A 21,539-nucleotide genomic window follows, 5' to 3' on the forward strand; every position below is an offset into this window, starting at 1 on the left:
TCCCACCCGGAGGTGGTGTGTGCCGGCGGGGCTCCCGCGTGTCCCTGTGCAAACCTCGGCCCCGTCCTGGCGCCGTGCGACCGCGGACCCGTCCCAGCGCTGCCCTCGCCCTGGGGCAGCAGCCCTGCAGAGAGGAGGGGGCCCCACCAGGCCGGCCCCCCGCGTCGCCGTGCCGAAGCGGGGTCGAGCCTCCGCTGCAGCGCTCGTGGAAGGCTCTCGGCGCGGGCGCGAGGTCGTACTCGCTTCTCGAACCGAGGGCTGGAGAGTTTCTCGCTGCTCTGCTGAGGGTTTGCGTATGCGACGCTTCTGGTGCGAAGGAGAAGCCGAGCTGCAGCTCGGAGGCAGCGCGCCGGGTGCTTTCGGAGCCCTTTTGCCGTGGACGGTAGCTACAAGCTGTCCTTTGGCATCGAGAGGACTGAACGCAGCCTGCCGTCCCTGGCTCCTGGTCGGGGAGTTGAGCTGCAGGTACGGCCGCGTCCGCCAGTGTCGTAGGTGTGCTTGTGCCTTCCAAGGTCCGCACTGATGTCGCGTGTGGCCCTGGGTGAGCTGCGTCCCCGACAGCAACGTGGAGATGATTCACGTGCTGGTGGACAGCTTGATGTCCGTGCAGCTGGTGAAGGGCACAGCCGAAGCGGAGCGCTTGGCGCTGCCGTTCGGCAGCTCCGCTGGTTGTGGCGCTTACAGGAAAGGGGCCCAGGGAAGCTCCTTCCATCTCCAGCTGTGCTGGCCCCAAATCTGCAATCGCAGCTTCCCAGCGGGAGCGGGAAGCTGCCCGGTTCGCGTGATGTGGTGATGGAAAGCGCTGCGGGCTCTGCGTTGCCACCTGCTTGGCTGCTGGAGCTTCTCCCAAGCCTCCTGACCCTTCCGTTTCTTCTCCCCGCAGCTGCAGGCGCATACCTGCCACCCTTGCAGCAGGTATTTCAAGCGCCGCGCCGGCCCGGGATAGGAACTGTTGGGAAGCCCATCAAGCTCTTAGCCAACTACTTTGAAGTGGACATTCCCAAGATTGATGTGTATCATTATGAAGTGGATATCAAACCCGACAAATGTCCACGCAGAGTCAACAGGTAAGGCAAGTATTAGAGGTTTTGGCACTCTCTCCCTGCTTCCAGCTTCCTTGGGGAGATGCAGTAAGTGCCTTTCTCCCTCTTCGCTGGTGGAAACCATCAGGATGAGACCGTCTCGAGTTGTCCTTGCCCTCTCCGTGCTGGGGCTGTAAAGCAGTGCTCAGAGGTTTCGCCTCTGCCCGGGATCTGTCTGCAAAACCCTGCTGTGACTAGTGGCTTTCCTGAAGCCCGTCGGAGCACTGCTCGAATGTGAGCACCATCCCCCTTCTGGGGCAAAATGGGTCTGAGCCGCTGCATCAGCAGCAGGCAAAAACCCCCCCGCGAGGTGCAGGAGCCGCGCGTCTCCCTCCCCGCCGCGGGGCACAAGCGCCAGCACCGTGCCCTTGCTGTCGGTGTTTAAAGCGGTGCTGGTGCCCTGCTGGGGAGGCCGCCTGGCTGCCCGGCCTCGCTCGTGCCCGCTGCGGACCCGAGACGGCGCCAGGTACAGCCAGTGCTTCCTCAGCCCCGTGTGCTCGAGCCCTTCTGTGCCAGGGGTTGGGGCACTTCCCGGCTTCCGCAGATGGCTGAACCTTATTAGCTGTGTTTGTTCAGCAGCATTTGTTCCCGTCCCCGATAGCTTAGGAGATCCTGAACCTTAGCACAGTCCCCTGCTTCTTCAAAGCAGCTGTGCTATTTTGGCAACGGTCCCACGTTTAAAAATAGCAAGTCCCAGACCTCGGGCCAGTGCAAGCTTTTCTATTTTTTGTTTTTCTTTTTGACGCCCTGCTCGCTCGCCGGCCCCCGCTGCCCCCCGCGGCCTGGGGCGCTCTGAGCCTCGAGGGCCAGCGAGCAGATGCCGGAGCCGCTGTTTGCGCTGCTCTTGGCAGCCGGCGGCGGCGAGGCGAGTTGCTCCCCCTCTCCCTCTCCCTGCTGGCACGCCGCTCGGCTTTGCAGCCGGCTCCGGAGCGCACGGGCGCGCGTTCCTGCGCACTGTGTAAACTTGTCCTGCCGAAGCTCGTTTTACAAGCCGTGGGGCAAGGCGTGGGGCTGTTGGTTGGGGGCCCTCCGGCCCGGGAAGAGTCCCGCGCCGCTGTCCGTGTGCCTACGGCACTGCGGGGAGCCCAGCAGCGCCCCGGGGTCGAGGAGCTGGCAGGTCGCAAAAGGGATCGGTAAAGCAACTGGCCAGACAAACTTTGCTTTTCTCTCCCCTGCGCCCCCTCTCCCTGTCCCCCCTCGTCTGCATAGGGAAGTCGTGGAATACATGGTGCAACACTTCAAACCTCAGATCTTCGGCGACCGGAAGCCCGTCTACGATGGGAAGAAGAACATTTACACTGTCACGGCGTTGCCCATCGGAAACGAGCGGGTGAGAGCGGGGCGGGGAAGCCCTGCGCAGGCTGCCGCTGCCCCCGGCCGCCCCCCCGGCAGCAGCCTGCACGGGAAGAGCGGATGGAAAAGGAGCTGCCTCCCCTTGGGCTGCGGCGTTCCAGTCCTCCGGAGCTGCCGCGACGATTTCCCCTTCCCTCCCGCACCCAGGTTGACTTTGAGGTGACGATCCCCGGGGAAGGCAAGGACAGGATATTTAAGGTCTCCATCAAGTGGATGGCGATCGTGAGCTGGCGCATGCTCCATGAAGCCTTGGTGAGCGGGCAGATCCCCGTCCCCTTGGAGTCTGTCCAGGCGCTGGATGTCGCCATGAGGCACCTGGCTTCCATGAGGTACCTGCACGAAGGGGGAGCCCGGCGGGTGGGTGCCGGAGGCGGGCAGGGGCAGTGCCTGGAGCGCGGAGCATGCCGGAGGCTGGACGTGCCGAGACGGGGAGCCCCTTGTCCGGGGACAGGCTGTCGTGGCTGGGGCTGGTCCTTAAGGTCTTCAGTGTTGACCGCCGTTCCCTAGATGCTCCTGCTGCACAAATAGATGCGGTGCCCACGGGGCGACCGGGCTGCGGAGCTGCTGGAGGAGCGCCGGCTCCCGGGGCCGGGGGTGCTCCGGGCTCCCGGGCTCCGAGCTGACGCGCCTGCGGCTTGACGCGCCGTTTGCTCTGCTTTGCAGGTACACTCCCGTGGGCCGCTCCTTCTTCTCGCCCCCGGAAGGTTATTACCACCCCCTGGGAGGCGGCAGGGAGGTCTGGTTCGGCTTCCACCAGTCGGTCAGGCCTGCCATGTGGAAGATGATGCTCAACATCGATGGTGACTTGGTTTTCACGCTAGCGGGAGGGCTTCGCTCTCCAGCGCCGCGCAGTGCCGGCTTGCCCGCGGGCTGCGGTGCGGCGAGGTCCCAGCACCGCCACGGCGCTCCGTGCCTGGGGTCCGGCCGACGGGAGCGCGCTGCTGGGCATTTGGAGCCTAACACCCAACGCTGATTGCAGCGACGGGGGGGGTCTTGGCTCTAAGGAGGGATTTTCAGGAGTTGTAGGTCTCGCTGCCAAATTAAGGGATGTTTTTCTATTGGCGCCAGCGAAGGCAGGGGCAGGGCCGTGCAGAAACTGCTCGGGGCGCCAGGCTGCGGCCGGCTGCTGCTCCGTGTCTCCGCCCCGCGGGGCTGGGGGTGTTTGGGGAGGCTGGATCTGGCCGGGTCTCCTGCCCGTTGGAGGAGAGCAGAGCCGCATCTTGGCGTCTTGTCCTGCAGTGTCGGCCACGGCCTTCTACAAAGCGCAGCCCGTCATCGAGTTCATGTGCGAGGTGCTGGATATCCGGAACATAGACGAGCAGCCGAAGCCGCTGACGGACTCGCAGAGGGTGCGCTTCACCAAGGAGATCAAAGGTGGGGTCCCGGCAGGCGCTTGTAAACGCGCCTGCTCCGCAAACGGTCGATCCTTTAAGGAGAGGGCTTGCGGTGCCACAGGGAAGCTGGGCGAAAAGGAGCCACGTGGGGCAGCTCCCGCGCTCACCCCTGCTTCTGCTCTGTCCCTCTCTTGCACTAGGTTTGAAAGTGGAGGTTACCCACTGCGGGCAGATGAAGAGGAAATACCGCGTGTGCAACGTTACCAGGCGACCGGCCAGTCACCAGACGTAAGGCGGGTGGGAAGATGCCCTTGGAAAAAATCCGAGCTCTTCTCCTCTTTAGCAGCTGCTGCTGGCATTGGCGCGAGCTGGAAGGGAAACGCTGGCCGGCGACAGCGAAAGGACGCGCGGCGGCTCGCAGGGCTCGTGCCCCGCGCTGTGCCCGCCGCGCGCGGGAGGCGGGGAGGGCAGGCGGGCAGGCAGAGGATGCTTCGTCTGGCGGCGGCGGGCGGGAGTTAGCGTGCCAGGAATTGTCCTAGTTTTTACCTCTGAGCCTGGTTTTCTTCTTGCTTAAAATAGACACTGCAGAAGCTTTGTCGTGGGATAAAGTGATCCCTTTGGCTTTCAGTTATTTGCACGTGCCTGCGAGCGGGCCGGGCCCCGCAGCCCCCGCACTGCGGAGCGAGGAGCCGCGGCAGCGCGCGGGGCGCCCGGCAGGCAGGCAGGATGGCCGCGTCGCCGCCCCACTGCTCCGTCCTCCGTGGGCTTCTCCAGGGCCCTGGGAATTGCACCCAGGGAGCCGTGGAAGCAAAACCGGGTTTGAGCCGAGTGCTGGGGGAGGAGGAGGAGCAGGGCGCTTCTGCACGCAGTGGGTGTTTGCAGAGCTGTTGCTGGAAGGGAGCGATGGACATTTTTCAGGCTGCCCACCCCCAGGTCCCAGGAATGTTTTAATTTTTTTTCAGAAACTTTACCAACTGTTTGAAGGGGGGGGTAAGGATTTTTGGCTTTTTGGCTTTTGCTGTGCAAGCCCGAGTGCTGGCAGATACCTCTGCTCCCAGTTCTCTCCCAACACCAAACCGCTGTCCAGGTATCGCGGTGCCGTCGGGCTGCCGGGCCCCCGCCGAGGGGCAGACGGGAAGGCGAGCGTGCAGCGGCAGCACGCGTCCGCGTCTTGCAGACCCCGCGCCGAGCCGCCCCCGCGGCCAGGCGCTCCCGAGGTGGCACCGGGTCCGCTCGCAGGCGGCTGCGCAAAGAGCTGGTGCTTGGAAGAGCCCACGGACCTTTTGCTCCGTAGGGTGTGGGGCAGCATGTCATGGCAGCCTCTAGCCAGCTTGGGCAGAGAAATAGGAGCCGTGAGTATACGGCGGCACATCGGAGCCGAAAGGATACGGTCACGGGGTGATCCAGGACATCCTGGGCTCCGGTGTCCTCCACGTGAGGCCGCGGAGCCACCCCAGCCCGTTTCCCACTCGGTTCCCCCATTGACCTTGGGTCGGTGCTGCCCGGCTCCAAATTCCCATCCCGTCCCCAGGTGTATTGCGGCGAGGCTCACGCGCCTGTCGCGGCAGACGCCCGGCCACACTCCCCCCTCGCTTTAGCATCCGTTGTTCCAGCCCCCTTGGGCTTGGGAAGTGCAGAAGGAATGTGACACCTCGCCAGGGGTATTCGGGGATGGCTTGCCTTGCTAATTTTGGCTCCCCAAAGAATATCGGGTCAATTCTTGGTTTTCACAGGGCTCTTTATGGAGCCGGGGAACAGCTGGTGCCGGGTGAGCTTGGTATCACGCGCTCCTGCTGTTGACTGCGCGGCACCGTTCAGCCCTTCCCCTGGGAAGTTTGATTTTTTCCAGGGTTTTGAAGTGCAAGATGCTCCTCCTCCTCCCCAGTGCTCTCCCAACCCTGGCTTTTTTTAAATGTTCAGTAGCCACTGCCCTATATCGGGAAGGGGCCGGTTAATCTTGCCTTGAGCTCAGCTCAGCCTCCCAATGGGGCACCAAGCACAGAGATCCTGAGCTGTATTCGTGTACCTGACAGCAGCATGGGTGGCATGTCCTGTAATAAACATTTGCCCTGATTAACGGGATTAGTGAGGGAGAGCTTTATTTAGGGACCTCAGTCCCACACAGGGATCAGAGTATTTCTGTTTTGATTTCTGAAATACCGCTGTTCTGCTTTTGTTTTCTCTTTGGGTAGCTTAGAGTGGGAGCCTGTCGGTTCCCTCTGTTCCCGGCCAGAGCAAGTAGCGCTTTAGCTGTGCGAGTGTCCGTTCTGAGTAGGTGCATCCGTCGTGTCCTCCCTCCGCCAGGTTTCCCCTGCAGCTGGAGAGCGGTCAGACGGTGGAGTGTACAGTGGCTCAGTACTTTAAGCAGAAATACAACCTGCAGCTGAAATACCCTCACCTACCCTGTCTCCAGGTTGGCCAGGAGCAGAAGCACACGTACCTGCCCTTGGAGGTGAGTGCCGGCTCTGCTCTGCTGCGCCCAGCTCGTGGCCGCTGTGACAAGCGGAGGCAGCGGCCTCTGGCCTTTGCTGGCAGACGCATGGCGATGTCCTGCAGCTGATGCCTCGTGGGCACCGGCTGCCTCAGCGTTGGCCTGGAGAGAGCCCTTTCTCAGGAGTGAGGCATGTGCCGTGAACATGCCATTTTCCTAGTTCCTGCTGGAAGAGCTAACGTGAAGCGGATGTGAATGTTAGACCTGGGATCTGTGGCTCCAGGCGCTGAGCAGAGCAGCCCGTCCCTATTAACCAGCGCAGCTGCAGGCTCGTCCCCTCTGCTTCGGTGCTAGCTGCAGGGGCCGCGGGCCGCGATCCGCCGTGCCCGGCGTGTGCTCCTGACGCGCTGCCGCTTGCTTTCTCCTGCTGCGCAGGTGTGTAACATCGTGGCAGGCCAGCGGTGCATCAAGAAGCTCACAGACAATCAGACGTCGACCATGATAAAAGCAACGGCCAGGTCCGCCCCAGACAGGCAGGAGGAGATCAGTCGCCTGGTACGTGGCCTGAGTGCTTGTGGCAGGAGGGACGGTGTGGGGCTGATGTGGCTCCGGTGGGGGCTCTGGTGGCAGGCCACGGCCTGGCGTCCGTGATGGCCAGTGCCTCAGCCAGCAGCCCGGCAGGAGGAGGTTAATGGTCTGGTTGCTATCCAGGCCGATGTCTCTGGGCTTTGGAAGCTGCAGACATTTGATATTCCTTCTGGGACTCTTGATAACGATCTCTTGCTGGTTTGAACCTTTCCAGTGAAGCCTTAAATCTTAGGAGCAGGCTCTGCTCTTGCTTGCATTGGTCAGCTCAAAGATCAGCTCTCCCATGGGTCAGTTTGGAGGAGAGTTTGGCCTGTTGTTAAATCTCTGGCCCTCCCCTTGCAAAGGGCGCTTCAGATCCGTGGAGGACATAACTTCAGGTGCCCACGCTTCCCGGGCAGCTGGGCGCTGCGTGGGGTGAAGCAGTTGGTATCATTCCCTCCCACTGGCCTTTCCCTCTCCAGATGAAGAATGCCAGCTACAACCTGGATCCATACATTCAGGAGTTTGGCATCAAGGTGAAAGACGACATGACGGAGGTGACGGGGAGGGTCCTGCCAGCACCCATCCTGCAGTATGGAGGCAGGGTAAGCAGGACTACGCCGCTCGGATGTTTGCTTTTTGCAAAGAGATGCTTTCATGCTGGAAAAAAACGGTTTTGGCCAAAACTTATGCTACCTTCAGGTTTGTAGGTTAGAGCTGGAATTTTTTTCAGAGAGCCTTGGGTGCTTTTGCAATATGACTCTTCTGAAAGTTGTAGCCAGAAGTCTTCCAACAGTGAATGAAGCAGGCTCAAGGACGTGCAGGGTAAGGCTGTGGTTCTCCCATGGCCTTCCTCCTGCACGCCCTTGCCATGCTCTCGTCGGGGCCCCGTGGCCGGGAGGACCCTTGCGGAGCGCTGCGATAGGCCCTGGAAGTGCTGGGAAGGGACTTTGGCGAGCGCAGATGCTGAGGGAGAGCAGCGTAGCGGCGGGATGGGGAGTACAGACACTGTGCGCAGCCCTCCCCGAGGGGTTAGCGGTGTGGGGCCGGAGCAGGTCCCGTCGCCTTCCCAGCGGGATGCGGCCGCTCGGCGGCAGCGCTCTGACCGTCTGTTTGCCTTGCAGAACCGGGCCATTGCAACTCCCAACCAAGGCGTGTGGGACATGCGAGGGAAGCAGTTCTACAACGGCATTGAGATCAAAGTCTGGGCGATTGCTTGCTTTGCCCCGCAGAAGCAGTGCCGAGAAGAGGTGCTGAAGTAAGGAAAGGGGCAGCCCGTGCGGGTGGGCCGAGCGCACAGGGAGACGCATCCGCGCTGGCGCGCTGTGCGGCCGCCCGGCTCTTCGCAGCCTGAGGCCGTGCTTCCCGTATCGCTGGTGCTAGGTCTACTGCTCAGCAGTGCAAATTTGATCCGGATCCGGACTGGGTGTTCAGTCACGTTTGTGTTTATCCAGAGTGCTTGGCTGTTTATCCTGGCTGCAGCCAGTCCCTGAGCCGTCACGAGCCCGGCCGGGTTGAGTTAGCACCCCGGCACTGTAACCCGCGGGAGCTGACAGCAAGCCTCTCCCGGATCCGCCCTTTGCAGCAGGTAGCTGCAGGGTTTCAGTCTGATCCCCCTGTGTGGGACTCTTCTGATCTGAACTTCCTCGAGCTGAAGTTGGATGGGGCTGTGAGGGATATTTAATAAAAAGTTTCCCCTATACCCCGAGAGCTCAAAATTAAATTTTGTTTGACAAACTTTCTGCCCCACTTCAGATTTACCTTGGAATGGTTTTCTTTGGGCTCTCCCATTGCTGGGTCTCCCAATCCTTGGAGTGCCCTTTGCTGTCTGTCCACCCACAGGGTTAATCAGTATTTGCCTGTGGGATAAGATGTCTCTGACTACTTCTGGTGGGAAAAGTGGGCTTCAGCTGCCAAAGTGAGAACGTGCCTGCTGCTTTTAAGGACATTCAGCCTCTTCTGAGTTAGCGTAACTTTTGTAGGAAGCATACTAACTCTCCACAGGTTTTTATTGCAGAGTAATCTTTGGCTTTCTGAAAAGCTTTGGTAACTTAGAGGTCCTCTGCCTTGGTAGGCAAGTGGCGCTGAGTGGGCATAGTTTATTTGATTTAGGAGAACAGTCAGCTTGGGTTTGGATTCTGCTGGGGACTCAGGTTCTCATGACCTTCCCCTGCAGAGGCAAACATTTTGTGAGCCTTCTGTGGCCATGTTTTGTGCTGTTATTCGATGGGATGTTTTGGAGCAGCTCTCGGAGTCACTAAATCCGCAGTAACTGGATGCAGTTGGAGTGAAACCCCACTTCGGGGTGAGGGAGCACTGCTGGGCAGACTGGGAGCCCTGGGCTCCTTGCATCAAACTTATCTTTGTCAAACCAAAAATCTGGAGTGTGTCTGACCTTGCGCACAGGCAGAGCGCGCTCTGTCTGGTTTGGAAAGCGAAGGCTTGCATCAGCTTTGCAAATCACCTGGAAATCAGCTGTCCCAGACAGCAGATCTGCCCCCCCTTCTCTTGCTTTCAAAGTGAGAAAAGCTTGCAACTCATTCAGTCTTCCAAAAAAACCATCTTACTCTGGGTAAGAGGCCTTAAGCGGGCACGGCCAGGCTGGGGCTGTTCAGCTCTAGCACGTGTTGATCATTCTGCGCTGCGTTCTCCGTGCCACGTGGTGCAAGACAGGCAGCGATTTCCCTTTCCCGTCTCTCTCGGGGATTGCTGGATGCTGGAAAACCAGGCGTGGTAACGTGCCGGGCCCTTGTCCGTTCTGCGCCGTAGCTCCTGGGCCCTTAGCCTCGCTCGGGGGCCGGGGGCTGCGGCACGGAAGGGCTGACTTCTCTCTCCTTCCGGGCACAGGAACTTTACGGACCAGCTGCGCAAGATCTCCAAGGACGCAGGGATGCCGATCCAAGGGCAGCCCTGTTTCTGTAAATATGCACAAGGCGCGGACAGTGTGGAGCCCATGTTTCGGCACCTCAAGAACACCTATTCAGGGCTTCAGCTCATCATTGTCATCCTGCCGGGCAAAACGCCGGTGTACGGTGCGTCCGGGGCAAGGGCGAGCGGGAGGAGGAGAAGGGTTTTGCTCTGGCTCAGCGGGGCTCTGCCCCTCCCGTAGGGCCCCCTCTCCCTGTTTTTGAGGGCGGATGCTGAAAGCTGTGCTTTGCCGGTTGCCTCCCTGTTCACGTGCTCCCTCTGCCCGCAGCCGAGGTGAAGCGCGTTGGAGATACCCTCTTGGGAATGGCCACGCAGTGCGTCCAGGTCAAGAACGTGGTGAAAACCTCCCCGCAGACCCTTTCCAACCTCTGCCTCAAGATCAACGTCAAGCTCGGCGGGATCAACAACATCCTTGTGCCTCACCAGCGGTTCGTAGGGCTGCTGTGTCTCTCGGGCCGAGGGCTTGTTTCAGGAGTCCCCCGCGGCCTCCCTTCCCTTGGGCAAGCCTGAGTTTCGGCCCGCGCTCGCGGCGCTGCCAGCCTGGGGAAAAAGGGCGTGTGGGCTGCGCGTGAAGCAGCTCTCCGAGATGGGGGTTCCCAGCCTGTCCTGCCGTGCAGCGAGCTCCTGCTGCGCCTGTGCCCGGAGCCTGGAGGTTTGGGAGATGTCCCTATGCGATCCGCTCCTCTCCGTGGGCTGTGCGTCACCCCGAGATACCCGAACGCACCTGAGATGGCCCCAAAAGGCTGACTGCTGCTCTCTCCTCTTTCCCACCAGTTCTGCCGTCTTTCAGCAGCCGGTGATCTTCCTCGGGGCTGATGTCACTCACCCGCCAGCAGGAGATGGGAAGAAGCCCTCCATAACGGCCGTAAGTTCCCCCTGCCAGGGCTGGACTCGGCGCCTGCCGTCCCCGCAGGGATGCCGGAGCTCGAACCAGCTCCCGCCGGAGCCTCGTGCCCCGTGGAGGGGCTGTGTCACCTCGGCGTCCCGGTGACACTCCTCGAGGTGGCTCCGTGGCTTATAGGTGCTTTGATCCGGCTGCCGGGGAGGTGGGAAACGCACGGAGGTGCCGCTTAGATGCTGCAGCGGGGAGGTGGGGACGGCCGCGGGTCACGCTGCCTGGCCGCGGTGGGGGACGGTGCCGGGAGGGTTGGGTGACGATCACGGCGTCCGACCGCTCCCAGCCCGTGTGGCTCAGGGCAGGTGCTCCCGGGGCTCACGTTGGATGCTCCCAGGACGCCGGCTCCTCCCGGGGCTTCCCGAGGAGCCCCCATGCCCTGCCGCCTCCCGCGGAGGAGCGGCGGTCGCGGGGAACGCGGCGGGAGAGCTGGCAGCCGCCAGCAGATGGGGCTCGTGACGTGCCGGACCCCGCGCACGCCGCGGGATGGGGCGGCTGCTGGGCACAGCATCCGTGCGGAGCCCACCCGGCCGTGCCGGCCGCAGCGCAGCCCGGAGAGGCGGCAGCGCCTTCCCAGGCGGAGAGCAGCAGGGGTTTTCGGAGATGGGGGGGGAATTGGGGTGACCGGACGACTTCTGAGCCTCTTGGGGTGAAGGGTTTGCCTTCTGCACTGAATATCTGCGAAATGATGCGGTGCTCCCGTGCGGATGTGGCCGGGTGGCAGCTCACGGCCCTTCTAAGGCTGTAGGATGTTGCTGCGTGTTCGTCGCGGCGAAGGAGGGTGTCAGGTTCTCGTTGCGCCTGTTTTAATTAGGCACGTCAGCATTTTCCTATTAAGTTCTTAGCTTTCCAAGAGTCATAGCTCAGGTTTTCCTTGGCATGCAAATGCGTCTTTGGAAGAGTGTTTTTTTCTTAATTAAAAGGGGTTGGGAAATGCTTTTGGCTGCTTGCTCATAGGTGTGGGTGGGACAGAACAGCCTGTTTCCTGGCGGCGGCGCTTCCCCTCCGAAAACATTTTCAGAGCGCTTTTTTGTACAGGACCACGGCAGCCCCCCCCCCCCCCGCTTAATTTTTATAAAAGCTTTTTTGAAACTGCAGGTGGGGAAGAGGGGAGAACCTTCAAATGGCCTTGACCCTCTCTGTAGCCTGTTAATAAGACCAGCAGACGGCGTCCACGGCTGAGCCCGATGCCGGAGGAAACCTTTTTGCCGAGCACATCAGCTCTGGCGACGCAGCCCGAAGTCTAGAGCGGCACTCGCTAAACAAAAGCGAAACCGGCCTTGCGCGGGGGAAGCGGGGTTGGACGCCGCCGGGGCCATGGGGCTCTGCGGTGCTTCCCCTGCTCCGGCCGACGGGACGCGGACCGCGCGGCAAAATCCCTGCTGGCCCGGCAGCGCTTTGCCTCGCTGCGTGGGCCCAGAGCCGCGTCGGTGCCGGTGACTCGGGCTGCGCCCCCGGCCCTGCGTCACGGCCCAGCCCGGCCGCCCTCCGCCTCTGGCCCTGACGTCTTTGAGGTCTCCTTTCCAGGCGGCCCGGCCGTGGTGGGAACTCCCTGCCCGACGGCTGACTCGGCCCCGCGGCTTCCTTGGGGCGCGGGGGAAGGCGCCGCCGCCGCCGCCGGCAGATGCTCTTTGCAAATGCTCGCCTGGGGGGTCGCCCTGGGCAGAGGCCCCTCTCCAGCCGCCCGGGGAGCCGAGGCATCCCAGCGGTCGGCGGGAAGGACCTGCCGATAGCAGAGCTCCCTGGTGTTCGCTTAATAAGGATCTAAACAGCTTTTATAGCGGTGGCACTGCAATTGCAGGCGAGGTTTCCTACAAGGGGGCATCCATTGCCATGGTGAAACTGCAGGCAAGGTTCAGGATAACATAGTCCTTTATGGAAGCCAGGAGCTCTCAGGAGAGGGACGGAGGGAGGAGAGCATTGGCAGTGGAAAGGGCAGCCCTGTCCCCCCTGGCTTTTGGGCAGGAGGAGCAAAGCAGGGGCAGAGCAGTCAAATCCCCTGTTTGCACGTAGCGGCTGCGTGGCTTGGCGGTGCCAGCCCGCCGTCTCGCTGGAAATTCCAGCAAGGACCGTGCAGAGCGTGAAACCAAGACGTGGCCACCACCTTGCACATCCCTTTTGGTCTTTGCTCTCTCATCTCGCTGTCTGGGAGCTCGGGGGCGGCTCGGGCCTGCTGTCAGCTGTGGGTGTTCAAAGGCCGGGAAGGTCCCGTGTCCCCTCCAGCGTCCCCGCTGTAACGCGTGTGCCTGGCCCGCCTCTGTTGCTGCAGGTCGTGGGCAGCATGGACGCCCACCCCAGCCGGTACTGCGCCACGGTGCGCGTGCAGCGTCCTCGCCAGGAAATCATCGAGGACTTGTCCTACATGGTGAGGGAGCTCCTCATCCAGTTCTACAAATCCACCCGCTTCAAACCCACCAGGATCATCTTCTACCGCGACGGCGTTCCCGAGGGGCAGCTCCCGCAGGTGAGGAGCCCCTGGGCACCGTGCTCGGCCGGCAGAGCTGGCACACGCCGCTCCATGTTCTGTGTTGAGGTTGTCTTGAGGTTGTGGGTTTGCTGAGGGGCTTTGTGCATGCTGGAGGCGTTGGGCTAATTCTGCTGGTGGGAGCTGGGCCAAAGGTTTGCGAGCCGGGGGTGCTGGGTGTCCAGGAGCCTGCTCAGGACGTGCGGGGCAGCCTGGGACAACGGACACTTTGCTCTCCTCTTTTTCCACTCGTATTTGGGGATATCCTGTGCTGAGGCAGCTTTTCCAGGAGAGCTTGCAGGAGAGAGAACTAGGTCTCTTGGTCCTGCTGCTGCTGCTGCCTGAACCTGTGTCGGCTCCCGCGGGCGCCCTGCCGGCGCAGAGTGGCCAGATGTGGGAACCAGCCCGTGCGTTGCCTCACTGCACACGGTTGTGTCTCTAGATCCTTCACTATGAGCTGCTGGCAATCCGAGACGCCTGCATCAAACTGGAGAAGGATTACCAGCCCGGCATCACTTACATCGTCGTCCAGAAAAGGCATCACACCCGCCTCTTCTGCGCGGACAAGAACGAGCGGGTGAGCGCTGCGGAGCGCCGGCGGTGTCTGATTCATCGCCGGCCGTTACGCGGAGCCTGCCCTGAGCTGTGCAGCGTGGAAAGCGCCTTGCTGGCGGGCAGAGCGCTCTTCCCTGCGTGAAACCTGCTGCTAAGCTGACTCTCACATCCAGGCCGATTAGGCTGCTTCAAGAAATCCAGGCAGCTGTTTGCTGTTACTGAGTTACTGGGTGCAGATGATCCTGGTGACTCTCTTGAAATAGCCTCTGTCAGCTTGAAAACATCTGCTGTTTTGCTGATAGCTGTAGCCACTGACGTTAGGGCAGGAAGAATAACCCCTTGCTCGCTCGCAGCTTGTTCACGTGTGCTCTGCAAGCAGAAGTGCAAGAAACGGGACTTGCAATGGGCTCTTTGGCCTTGCAGGTGTTTATGCTATTGAGGGTGTGAATCAAGCAGTTGTGAGTTTGGGAGGGGAATATTACTTGTGCAACAAAAGCTCCAGGTAACTCATTGATTGCTATAACTTTTCCTAGATTTGATCTAAATTTAGAGTTTCGATTTAATCTGAACAGACTCTGGCTCTGCCTGATCATGAAGATTTAATTTGGGGACTGAGAACAGTTTTTGATCTTTGCATAAGAGCCCTGGTATCTCATGGCAGAGGCTCTAGAGTAAACTCTCTGCAGAGATCCCTGGAGTTTTTGCCCACTTAATCCTCGTTTCTGCAGTAGGATGGGCCAGCGCCTGGCCTTCACCCTGCCTGCTTCCCGTTAGCTGTAGTTTGCTGTATTTGTGTGTCCTGCCTGGTGCTGATGCTTGCAGGAAATGCCAGCAAACCTGTTTGGGCAGAGGGCAGAGCAGGGAGAGGTGCTTCTACTCCACGCTTAGTGGACACTTGTGGAACTGCTCTGCGCGGTGCTCCCAAACTGGAAATAACCCAACGCTGCAGTGCTTTGATCTCTCTTTCTATTCCCTGCAGATTGGGAAGAGTGGGAACATCCCAGCGGGAACAACAGTGGATACAAATATCACCCACCCCTTTGAGTTCGACTTCTACCTGTGCAGTCATGCAGGCATTCAGGTACCGTGCTCCAAGCTGGCTGTGGTGATGCTGCCATTCGTCCTCTGTTGTGGGTGCAAACCACGTTCTCGCACGTGTGACTGGGCCCTTCCTGCTGCCTCCTTGGGGAAGGCGAAGGCTGGCCCTGGAGACGTGGGCAGCTCTATCCACGCGGCCATTGCGGTGTCTGGGGGAGCAGGTGCCAGGACAGCACAGCCACTGCGTTACGTGGCACGTACTTGCTTTCTCTCCTGGAGCCAAGGATCTCTTCTTGGAGAATTTCCTCCTTTGGAGAGGCCAAATCAGCAGCTTGTCAGCTGGCGTCTGGTGCTGGGCTTACGGTGCTCCTGCTCGTCAGACGGGACCCGCTGTCTGGCCGCGGTGGAGAGCGGGGGGCCAGCCGGCTGGAGCAGGTGGTTCGCTTTGCAGCTGCCTTTCTTCAGGCAGCCAAGATTAGTCAGAAGCTGCACTGAAAAAAATTGCACTCGCTTGATTTACAGCTGCTTCCCCAAGGGAGGCTTTTTGGCTTCCTCTCTCCCTGCAAGGCCAGCGCGGAGCTGGCCCGGTTCAGGGGGAGCTGCAGGGGAGCCCGGTCGGTGCAGCATGGACGCGGTGCGCTGCGAGGGTCGGCCGCCCGCTGCTGCCCGCTGCTGCCCGCTCCCAGGGTGCTTTCTCCTGTCCCGCGGTGCCCGTGTGCGTGGTGCCCTCGGCTTAGGGAAGCGCAGGATGGAGCATGGAAGCGGCAGGCAGGTGGATGGGGTAACTGACCTCACTTCGGGGAGGGAGTGATGTCTCCTGCGGGCCCCTCTCCTGCCCGGCACTTGCGACCGCCTCGTGTTTGGGCGCAGGCAGCACCTCCCACGCCAACCCCCTTTCCTCCCCAGGGTACAAGCCGGCCGTCCCATTACTACGTCCTCTGGGATGACAACCGGTTCACCGCGGATGAGCTGCAGATCCTCACCTACCAGCTGTGCCATACCTACGTGCGCTGCACCCGCTCGGTCTCCATCCCGGCCCCAGCCTACTACGCCCGGCTGGTGGCATTCAGAGCCCGCTACCACCTCGTGGACAAGGAGCACGACAGGTGAGCGGCCGCGCGCGTCCCCGGAGCAGGGACCGCAGGGATGGCCAGCTGGCGAGCAGCGCCCTGCCTCCGTGTCCGGATGTGGCTGGATGGGAGCAGCTCTGCGGCAGAGCCTTTCCGGGGGAGACTTGTCCCCAGGAGGACACAGTCCCCAGCACGCCTAGCGTCCCCCTGCACTGCCGGTGCCTCGGGGGCAGCCACGGGCTGCCATCCTTCTCCCCGGCGGCGTCGGTAAGCCAGGGAGAGGTGAGCGATAGCTGGGCCCTGGCCCCCACGGCACGGGGGTCTCGCGTCCTGCACGGCATCCGAGGCGGCCGGTGGGCCGGGTCCGTCAGTCAGGAGCGGCCGTGATGTGAGCGTGGGTGCTCACCTCGATCTTAGTGCAAGGGAGAGGCGCAGACGGCATCCTGCACCCTGGTCCCTGACCTCCACGGGGATTTCCCAATGTTCCTACAGAGAAAATCCTAAATAATTACGCAGTGATTTTCTTGCACTTTCAGCGGCGAGGGCAGCCATATATCTGGACAGAGCAACGGCAGAGACCCCCAGGCCTTGGCGAAGGCTGTGCAGGTTCATCAGGACACTTTACGTACCATGTACTTTGCTTGAAAGCCTAACTTTTGTTACCTCACTCAAGAAAGCTTTCAGATTTGTAGGAGCCATACAAAAAAGGAAGCATTGGGACACCTTGTTTTTTTTCCAATGAGAAATCACTGCAGGGCAGGCAGCGTCGATTTGAGGCAGGAGACCAGCACCACGGGACAGAAAGATCCAACACCTTTGTAGGATTGGAAGAGACTGATTTTTTTTTTTTAATTTTTCTGGCTTGCAAAATTTTGACCTGACCAAACACATGAAGGCATTCAAGGAAGGGATAAAACTTCCAGGAGGCAGAAGCAGGTTTTCATTTTTAAGATGCAATACTATAGACTCCTGACTGTGAAATGGCGGATTTGGTCCTCCGTTGCCCACCAGGCGCTGGTAGGTATTTTTTGTGGGGTTGGGGGGAGGGGATTTTTAGAGCCTTAAAACAGAAGACTAGATTTATAAAACTAATATTTTAGAATATGAGATGCTTTAATGGGTTAAGGGGAAAAACAACTAGTTTATAGGAGAATTCTAACACTAACAGTCCCCCCCTCAAATAACTCCCCCCATATAATGTAAGGCACCCTAGCACTTAGCTCAGAACTGAAAACTGTCTTCCTTGTGTTAAAAGCTAGTTAGCTGCTGCCATTCGAAGCAACAGTCACAGACTTTTCCATGGGTGAGTGCCTTACTATGATGCTGCAAAATTTCAATGTTTTTAATCTTGTAAGGAAAATAGTAATCTTGTCTTGATGGTGGTCCATATTTCCATCGGAAGGAGTTAATTTTTATGGTCCTAAGTTGCAGTTTGTGTTAGATCACAACCTCATGGTGGTTAAACTCCATTGAAAGATGTGCACTTTCATATAGGACAAGTTTAATGGCTGCTGACCCATTTTTGTTTCCAATGTACTACTTGTTATTTAAAACTGTTTCTGACAAATGGGGGCATCTTCATCCCATGAGGACAGAAATTGCTATCGATTATTTTTTTTTTCTGACTTTCTATGATGGAAACCGGGATTTTTTTACTAAACATTATTTTTATATGATACTGAGTCTGTTGCCAAAATACACAAGTCATTAACATTCTCAGAGTTTACATCCCTGCACTTCCTGAGGCTGTGTGATCACGCCAGAGCTCTAACGTTCCCTGTCCGATGCGTGTTACAAACCGCAGTCCGTGCGGCTCTGGGGTGCTCCTCAATGCTCTCGTCTGCCATGCGTCACGCGCGTTCCTCGCGCATCCGTGTGGGCTGACCGCTTTCTGAAATACCACGTACCCCAACTTCAGCATGTCCAAACTGTCGTAGATTCTGCTGCTAGGTTTTGCTGCTCTTTTGTGTCATGGTATCACTGATTTCATGCACAGGTTTTTATTCTGAAAGCACACCAGATTGTTCCTTAGTCAGATTTATAAAATACTTGTTATTGTCGTGGGGGAAACGGCTACTGGTTTGTGTTCGTAATGGGGAGAAAGCCTTTTTTTCCCAACAGTAAAACAGTGACTGCTTTTCAGACTCATTTTGCCGTACAGAATGACCATTCTGCACAGCAGGGCAGTAGTAGCAACTCCTTACCAATAGCATGTGGGCAGATTATCTGACTTTTTTTTTTTTTTAATAAGAAAACGTGCACAAAGCTTCCTTCAAGAGAAGGAGTTATGTGTACACTGCTACTGAGCTCTTAAGGGGAAGAGCTCTGTTACCAATTTACTGCCAAAAGCGAACACATTTTCAAAGCCCGTCACGAGCACTGCCCTTTGTCAGTACCCATTGATAGAAGCACACCTTTTTATTTTGTACTTACTGATGTTTAAACTTGCCTTGCTAGTAGTTCATAAAAACAGCATTAGTCATGTTGACCCATTGCTCTGTCCTAATACCAAGAATTCACTGTACTTGTTTTCTTTTCGGGCAACATGTCTGTGAAAAAATGAAGACATCAATATGCTATGCAAACTAAGTGCTGAGCCCACTGATGTCACGTTTTGTGAAGATCCTACATTTAGCACAGTTGTATTTTTCTCAAGACTGCAGTATTTGGTTCATACTCTCCTTTGCACCTTGTGTCAAACTCCACTGCTGTATATCTACAAGGTGATGGGGAGGAGGCCAAGAACCGTTCATGGTCAGTAGGGTAGCGAGCTCTTAGGGAGGCTTTTAGAGAGTAGGGAATGCATAAACACTAAGTGTCAACATGAGAAGCCTACATTCCTATACACAAGTGCCTGCATAGTGACACAAATTCAGCACCTCTCCCATTTCATCCTCAGAACTCTGGCTTGTGTTCATTGAAAGCAAAATGATCTCAGAGGGGCTGTGCCCACCCCACCGTGTATTAGGAGGCCCCTCATTAAGAGTAAAACTGGGGGTTACGGTCAAAGTTCTCTGCAAATCAGTTTGTTCACCAGCATTATGACTGAAAGCACCTTGCTGCTGTTCCGCGGCTAAGGGCAAAGGTATTTTGGTTTCTACTTTTTATTTTAATGTTTTAGTTGGGTCTAGAATTCTGAAATGTCTTTTAGTAGCTGTGGCATAGCACATGCCATTTTTAACCATTTGAAAAGAGATAGTGTGGGCATTTACAGAAACAGCTTGTTGCTCTGTAACAATTTTTTTTTTTTAACCTTGAGACTTGAAATGTAAAATGGACCTTTAAGATTTGCACTCATTTGTAAGGTGGCTGTTCATAGAAAACTATGAATGAAGACTTGCTGATGTAGCACCTACTTTTAACAGCAATTTTAACTACACAAAAGCTTCACGGCTTCTGAAACTCTCAGCTGTTGACTTGCAGATCGTGTTCTGCCCTTATTTCACCCTCTGCGTTGGGTTTTCATGGTTTTAAATAAATAAATAAAAAAGCCAAACTCAGCTGCTGTGCCCTTTAAAACCGTATTTCCATTTTGAAGAAGTTTAGAAGGGGTTTGAGTTACCCGCATGTTTTGTATAATGGACTATGCACTGTACCTTCCACACGGCTCCAGCATTCAATATTTCTACCCTTTTCTTGTCCAAGATGCAAATGAGTAATTGCATGTTGAGGTGCTGTGCATTTTGCTACCCATAGCAGATAGGTGTTAACCCGTATACATATCACGATTTGTAGTTACCACAAACCCACACAGTCATCCTGAACGGCTCCCGAGTCTCTACCTTCTAAATGCGCACGTGTCCCTTGTGCAACTGGAAACATTGCCAAGTGCATGCAGATTTGTGGGAAGAGGAATAACTTTCATTTATCTGTCAATTGTTGAATGCTGTTTGTTTCCCTTATCTCATATCTGAACATAACGGGGTGCATGAGGGCAGAACAGCCCTCAGGAAAGCTTAGCAGGGGCAGTCGGGGGGTTCTGGTATTTGCAAGCGTATGACCTGATGTCTAGTGTTGAAAAGCCCAAGCATTCAACGTTGCCTCACGGAAGGTTTTCTTCTTGGAAAATTAGTGTGAAATAAAAGAATGTGATTCTTTCGGGAAGGGAAGCCAGACAGCAGGACAGCAATAAACAAGTGAAATTCATATCTTGCCTGAGTGATTTGCACTTCAATAGTTGTGAAAGAAAACTGATGCGGATTCCAGTGCTTTTGTGTTCAATTTCTAGCCCCTTTCGTACCTCCTTTATACAAGCAAGCGTTGAACTGTACATAGAGTGTTTACAAGACACTCTGTTTGGGTTGTTATTTTTCTTGTGTTTTTTTTGCTTTAGCTTGAACTCTGTATGGTCCATTTGTTGAATAGACGTGAACAGTTGATGTACAGTACTTACTAAACAAGCAGCAGCACAAAACTTATTTTATTAAGAAAATATGGCTTATATTTTAAAGGTTGAATATCAATTTTTTTTTGTATGCGTGGAATTAAGACTGGTAAAGAGTAACAAAATCCTTGGATTAGGCCAAAAGAAAATACTGTAAGATCATAACCACCTCTTTATTAAAGAAAATGGTATGATTAAAGAGCTCCAGAACATTGTATTTATATTTGATTTGATTGCCTTTGTGGATTTTTTTTTTTTTCTTTGCCTTGGTCCTGAGTTTTGCTTGCAACTTTGACTTTGCAGTCCAAAGTGTCTGTTACCCTGTAACTGTTGGCAGAAGACCTAATAAAAGCAATGTGAATATGTTGGGGTGACACTCCTGAGTCAGATTCCATGGGGAAGAAAAAAGCATACATTCCCACTTCTGGCAGTTTACTCAAGAAAAGCTTTGAGAACAAATAGTGAAATGCTGACTGTAGCTGAATTGCATCAAATACTGTGGAGGATCCAAAACTCCTCCATTTCCAGCCTATTTCAATTTAATGAGAGAAACACTTCAGTGAACAAGTATGCACTTAAAACTTTTTGGAACATGATAGCCAGTTCCGTTTTTAATTAAAATACCATCTCTCTGAGAACTGACTTCAGTTGAACTGGTTATTAGATGTCAGAAGCGTACATCAAAGTACGCTGCCTCTCCAGCTACTTGGCTTTGGGGCTTTAGTCTCATGGACTTTGGTGGTTTTGAGACAGGTAATATAAAGGCAGAAATGTTCTCTGGATCTGGCATGACTCAAATTCAAAATCCAATTTAAAACTGTTATTTACATTTTACCTGTATCTTTTTTCCCTGTGCAGATGGCTCCCTGGTATCTGTAAACTTGTATGCGTTTAGGTATGTCTGCACATCTGACTTCACCTATTTGCAGAATTTAATAGCTGGGTCTACAGAGAGCCCCACTCTTACCCATATAAGATGATTTCAGCCTTTTCTGTTTGAATGAGTTTATGGATAGACATTTCCAATGCCCATACAGGTCTGCTGTGAACGTGCAGGTTGCATGGCTCGCCCTGTGAGTTACAAAAGGCCATTGGCTCCAAGGTACTTTAAGGACAGATTTCAGATTCCTTTTGGGTTAAACTTGATCCTCTAGGTTTCTGTACTGCTTAATAATTTGCATTTCCCAGCTTTGGAATTCCTTGCAAACTTCCTAGTCCTCTCCGGCCCCATACAAATAGCTTATGGTTGTATCTTAGGGTCCAAAAATGGAGGTTGCTTATCACCCTCTCTGAATTCTTTGGATTTGCCTGTGGTTTACTTTGCAAAGATGTATTGACTTATCTTTAAAAGTTGAATTATTTAGCAGTTGAGCTGTAACTGTGGGTTTTTGAATAATGCTAAGCAATTTTAAGGAACCACTTGTTAATGGCATGCACA

General features: G+C 56.2%; 1 protein-coding gene across 1 annotated transcript; it reads left to right on the forward strand.

Annotated features, from left to right (window-relative positions):
- Positions 1-922: 922 nt before the first annotated feature.
- Positions 923-20,464, forward strand: AGO1 (argonaute RISC component 1). The gene is made up of 18 exons (XM_067311383.1): positions 923-1,067; positions 2,292-2,412; positions 2,583-2,764; positions 3,099-3,235; positions 3,675-3,809; positions 3,970-4,057; positions 6,074-6,221; positions 6,636-6,755; positions 7,250-7,372; positions 7,892-8,025; positions 9,615-9,799; positions 9,964-10,123; positions 10,470-10,560; positions 12,860-13,054; positions 13,497-13,631; positions 14,589-14,690; positions 15,554-15,753; positions 16,254-20,464. Exons 2-18 carry the CDS (start codon positions 2,308-2,310, stop codon positions 16,360-16,362), a joined length of 2,349 nt encoding a protein of 782 aa, XP_067167484.1. The 5' UTR covers positions 923-1,067; positions 2,292-2,307; the 3' UTR covers positions 16,363-20,464.
- Positions 20,465-21,539: the final 1,075 nt, after the last annotated feature.

This window comes from Apteryx mantelli, chromosome 27 (genome assembly GCF_036417845.1).
Source record: "Apteryx mantelli isolate bAptMan1 chromosome 27, bAptMan1.hap1, whole genome shotgun sequence".
Taxonomy (NCBI): Eukaryota; Metazoa; Chordata; class Aves; order Apterygiformes; family Apterygidae; genus Apteryx; species Apteryx mantelli.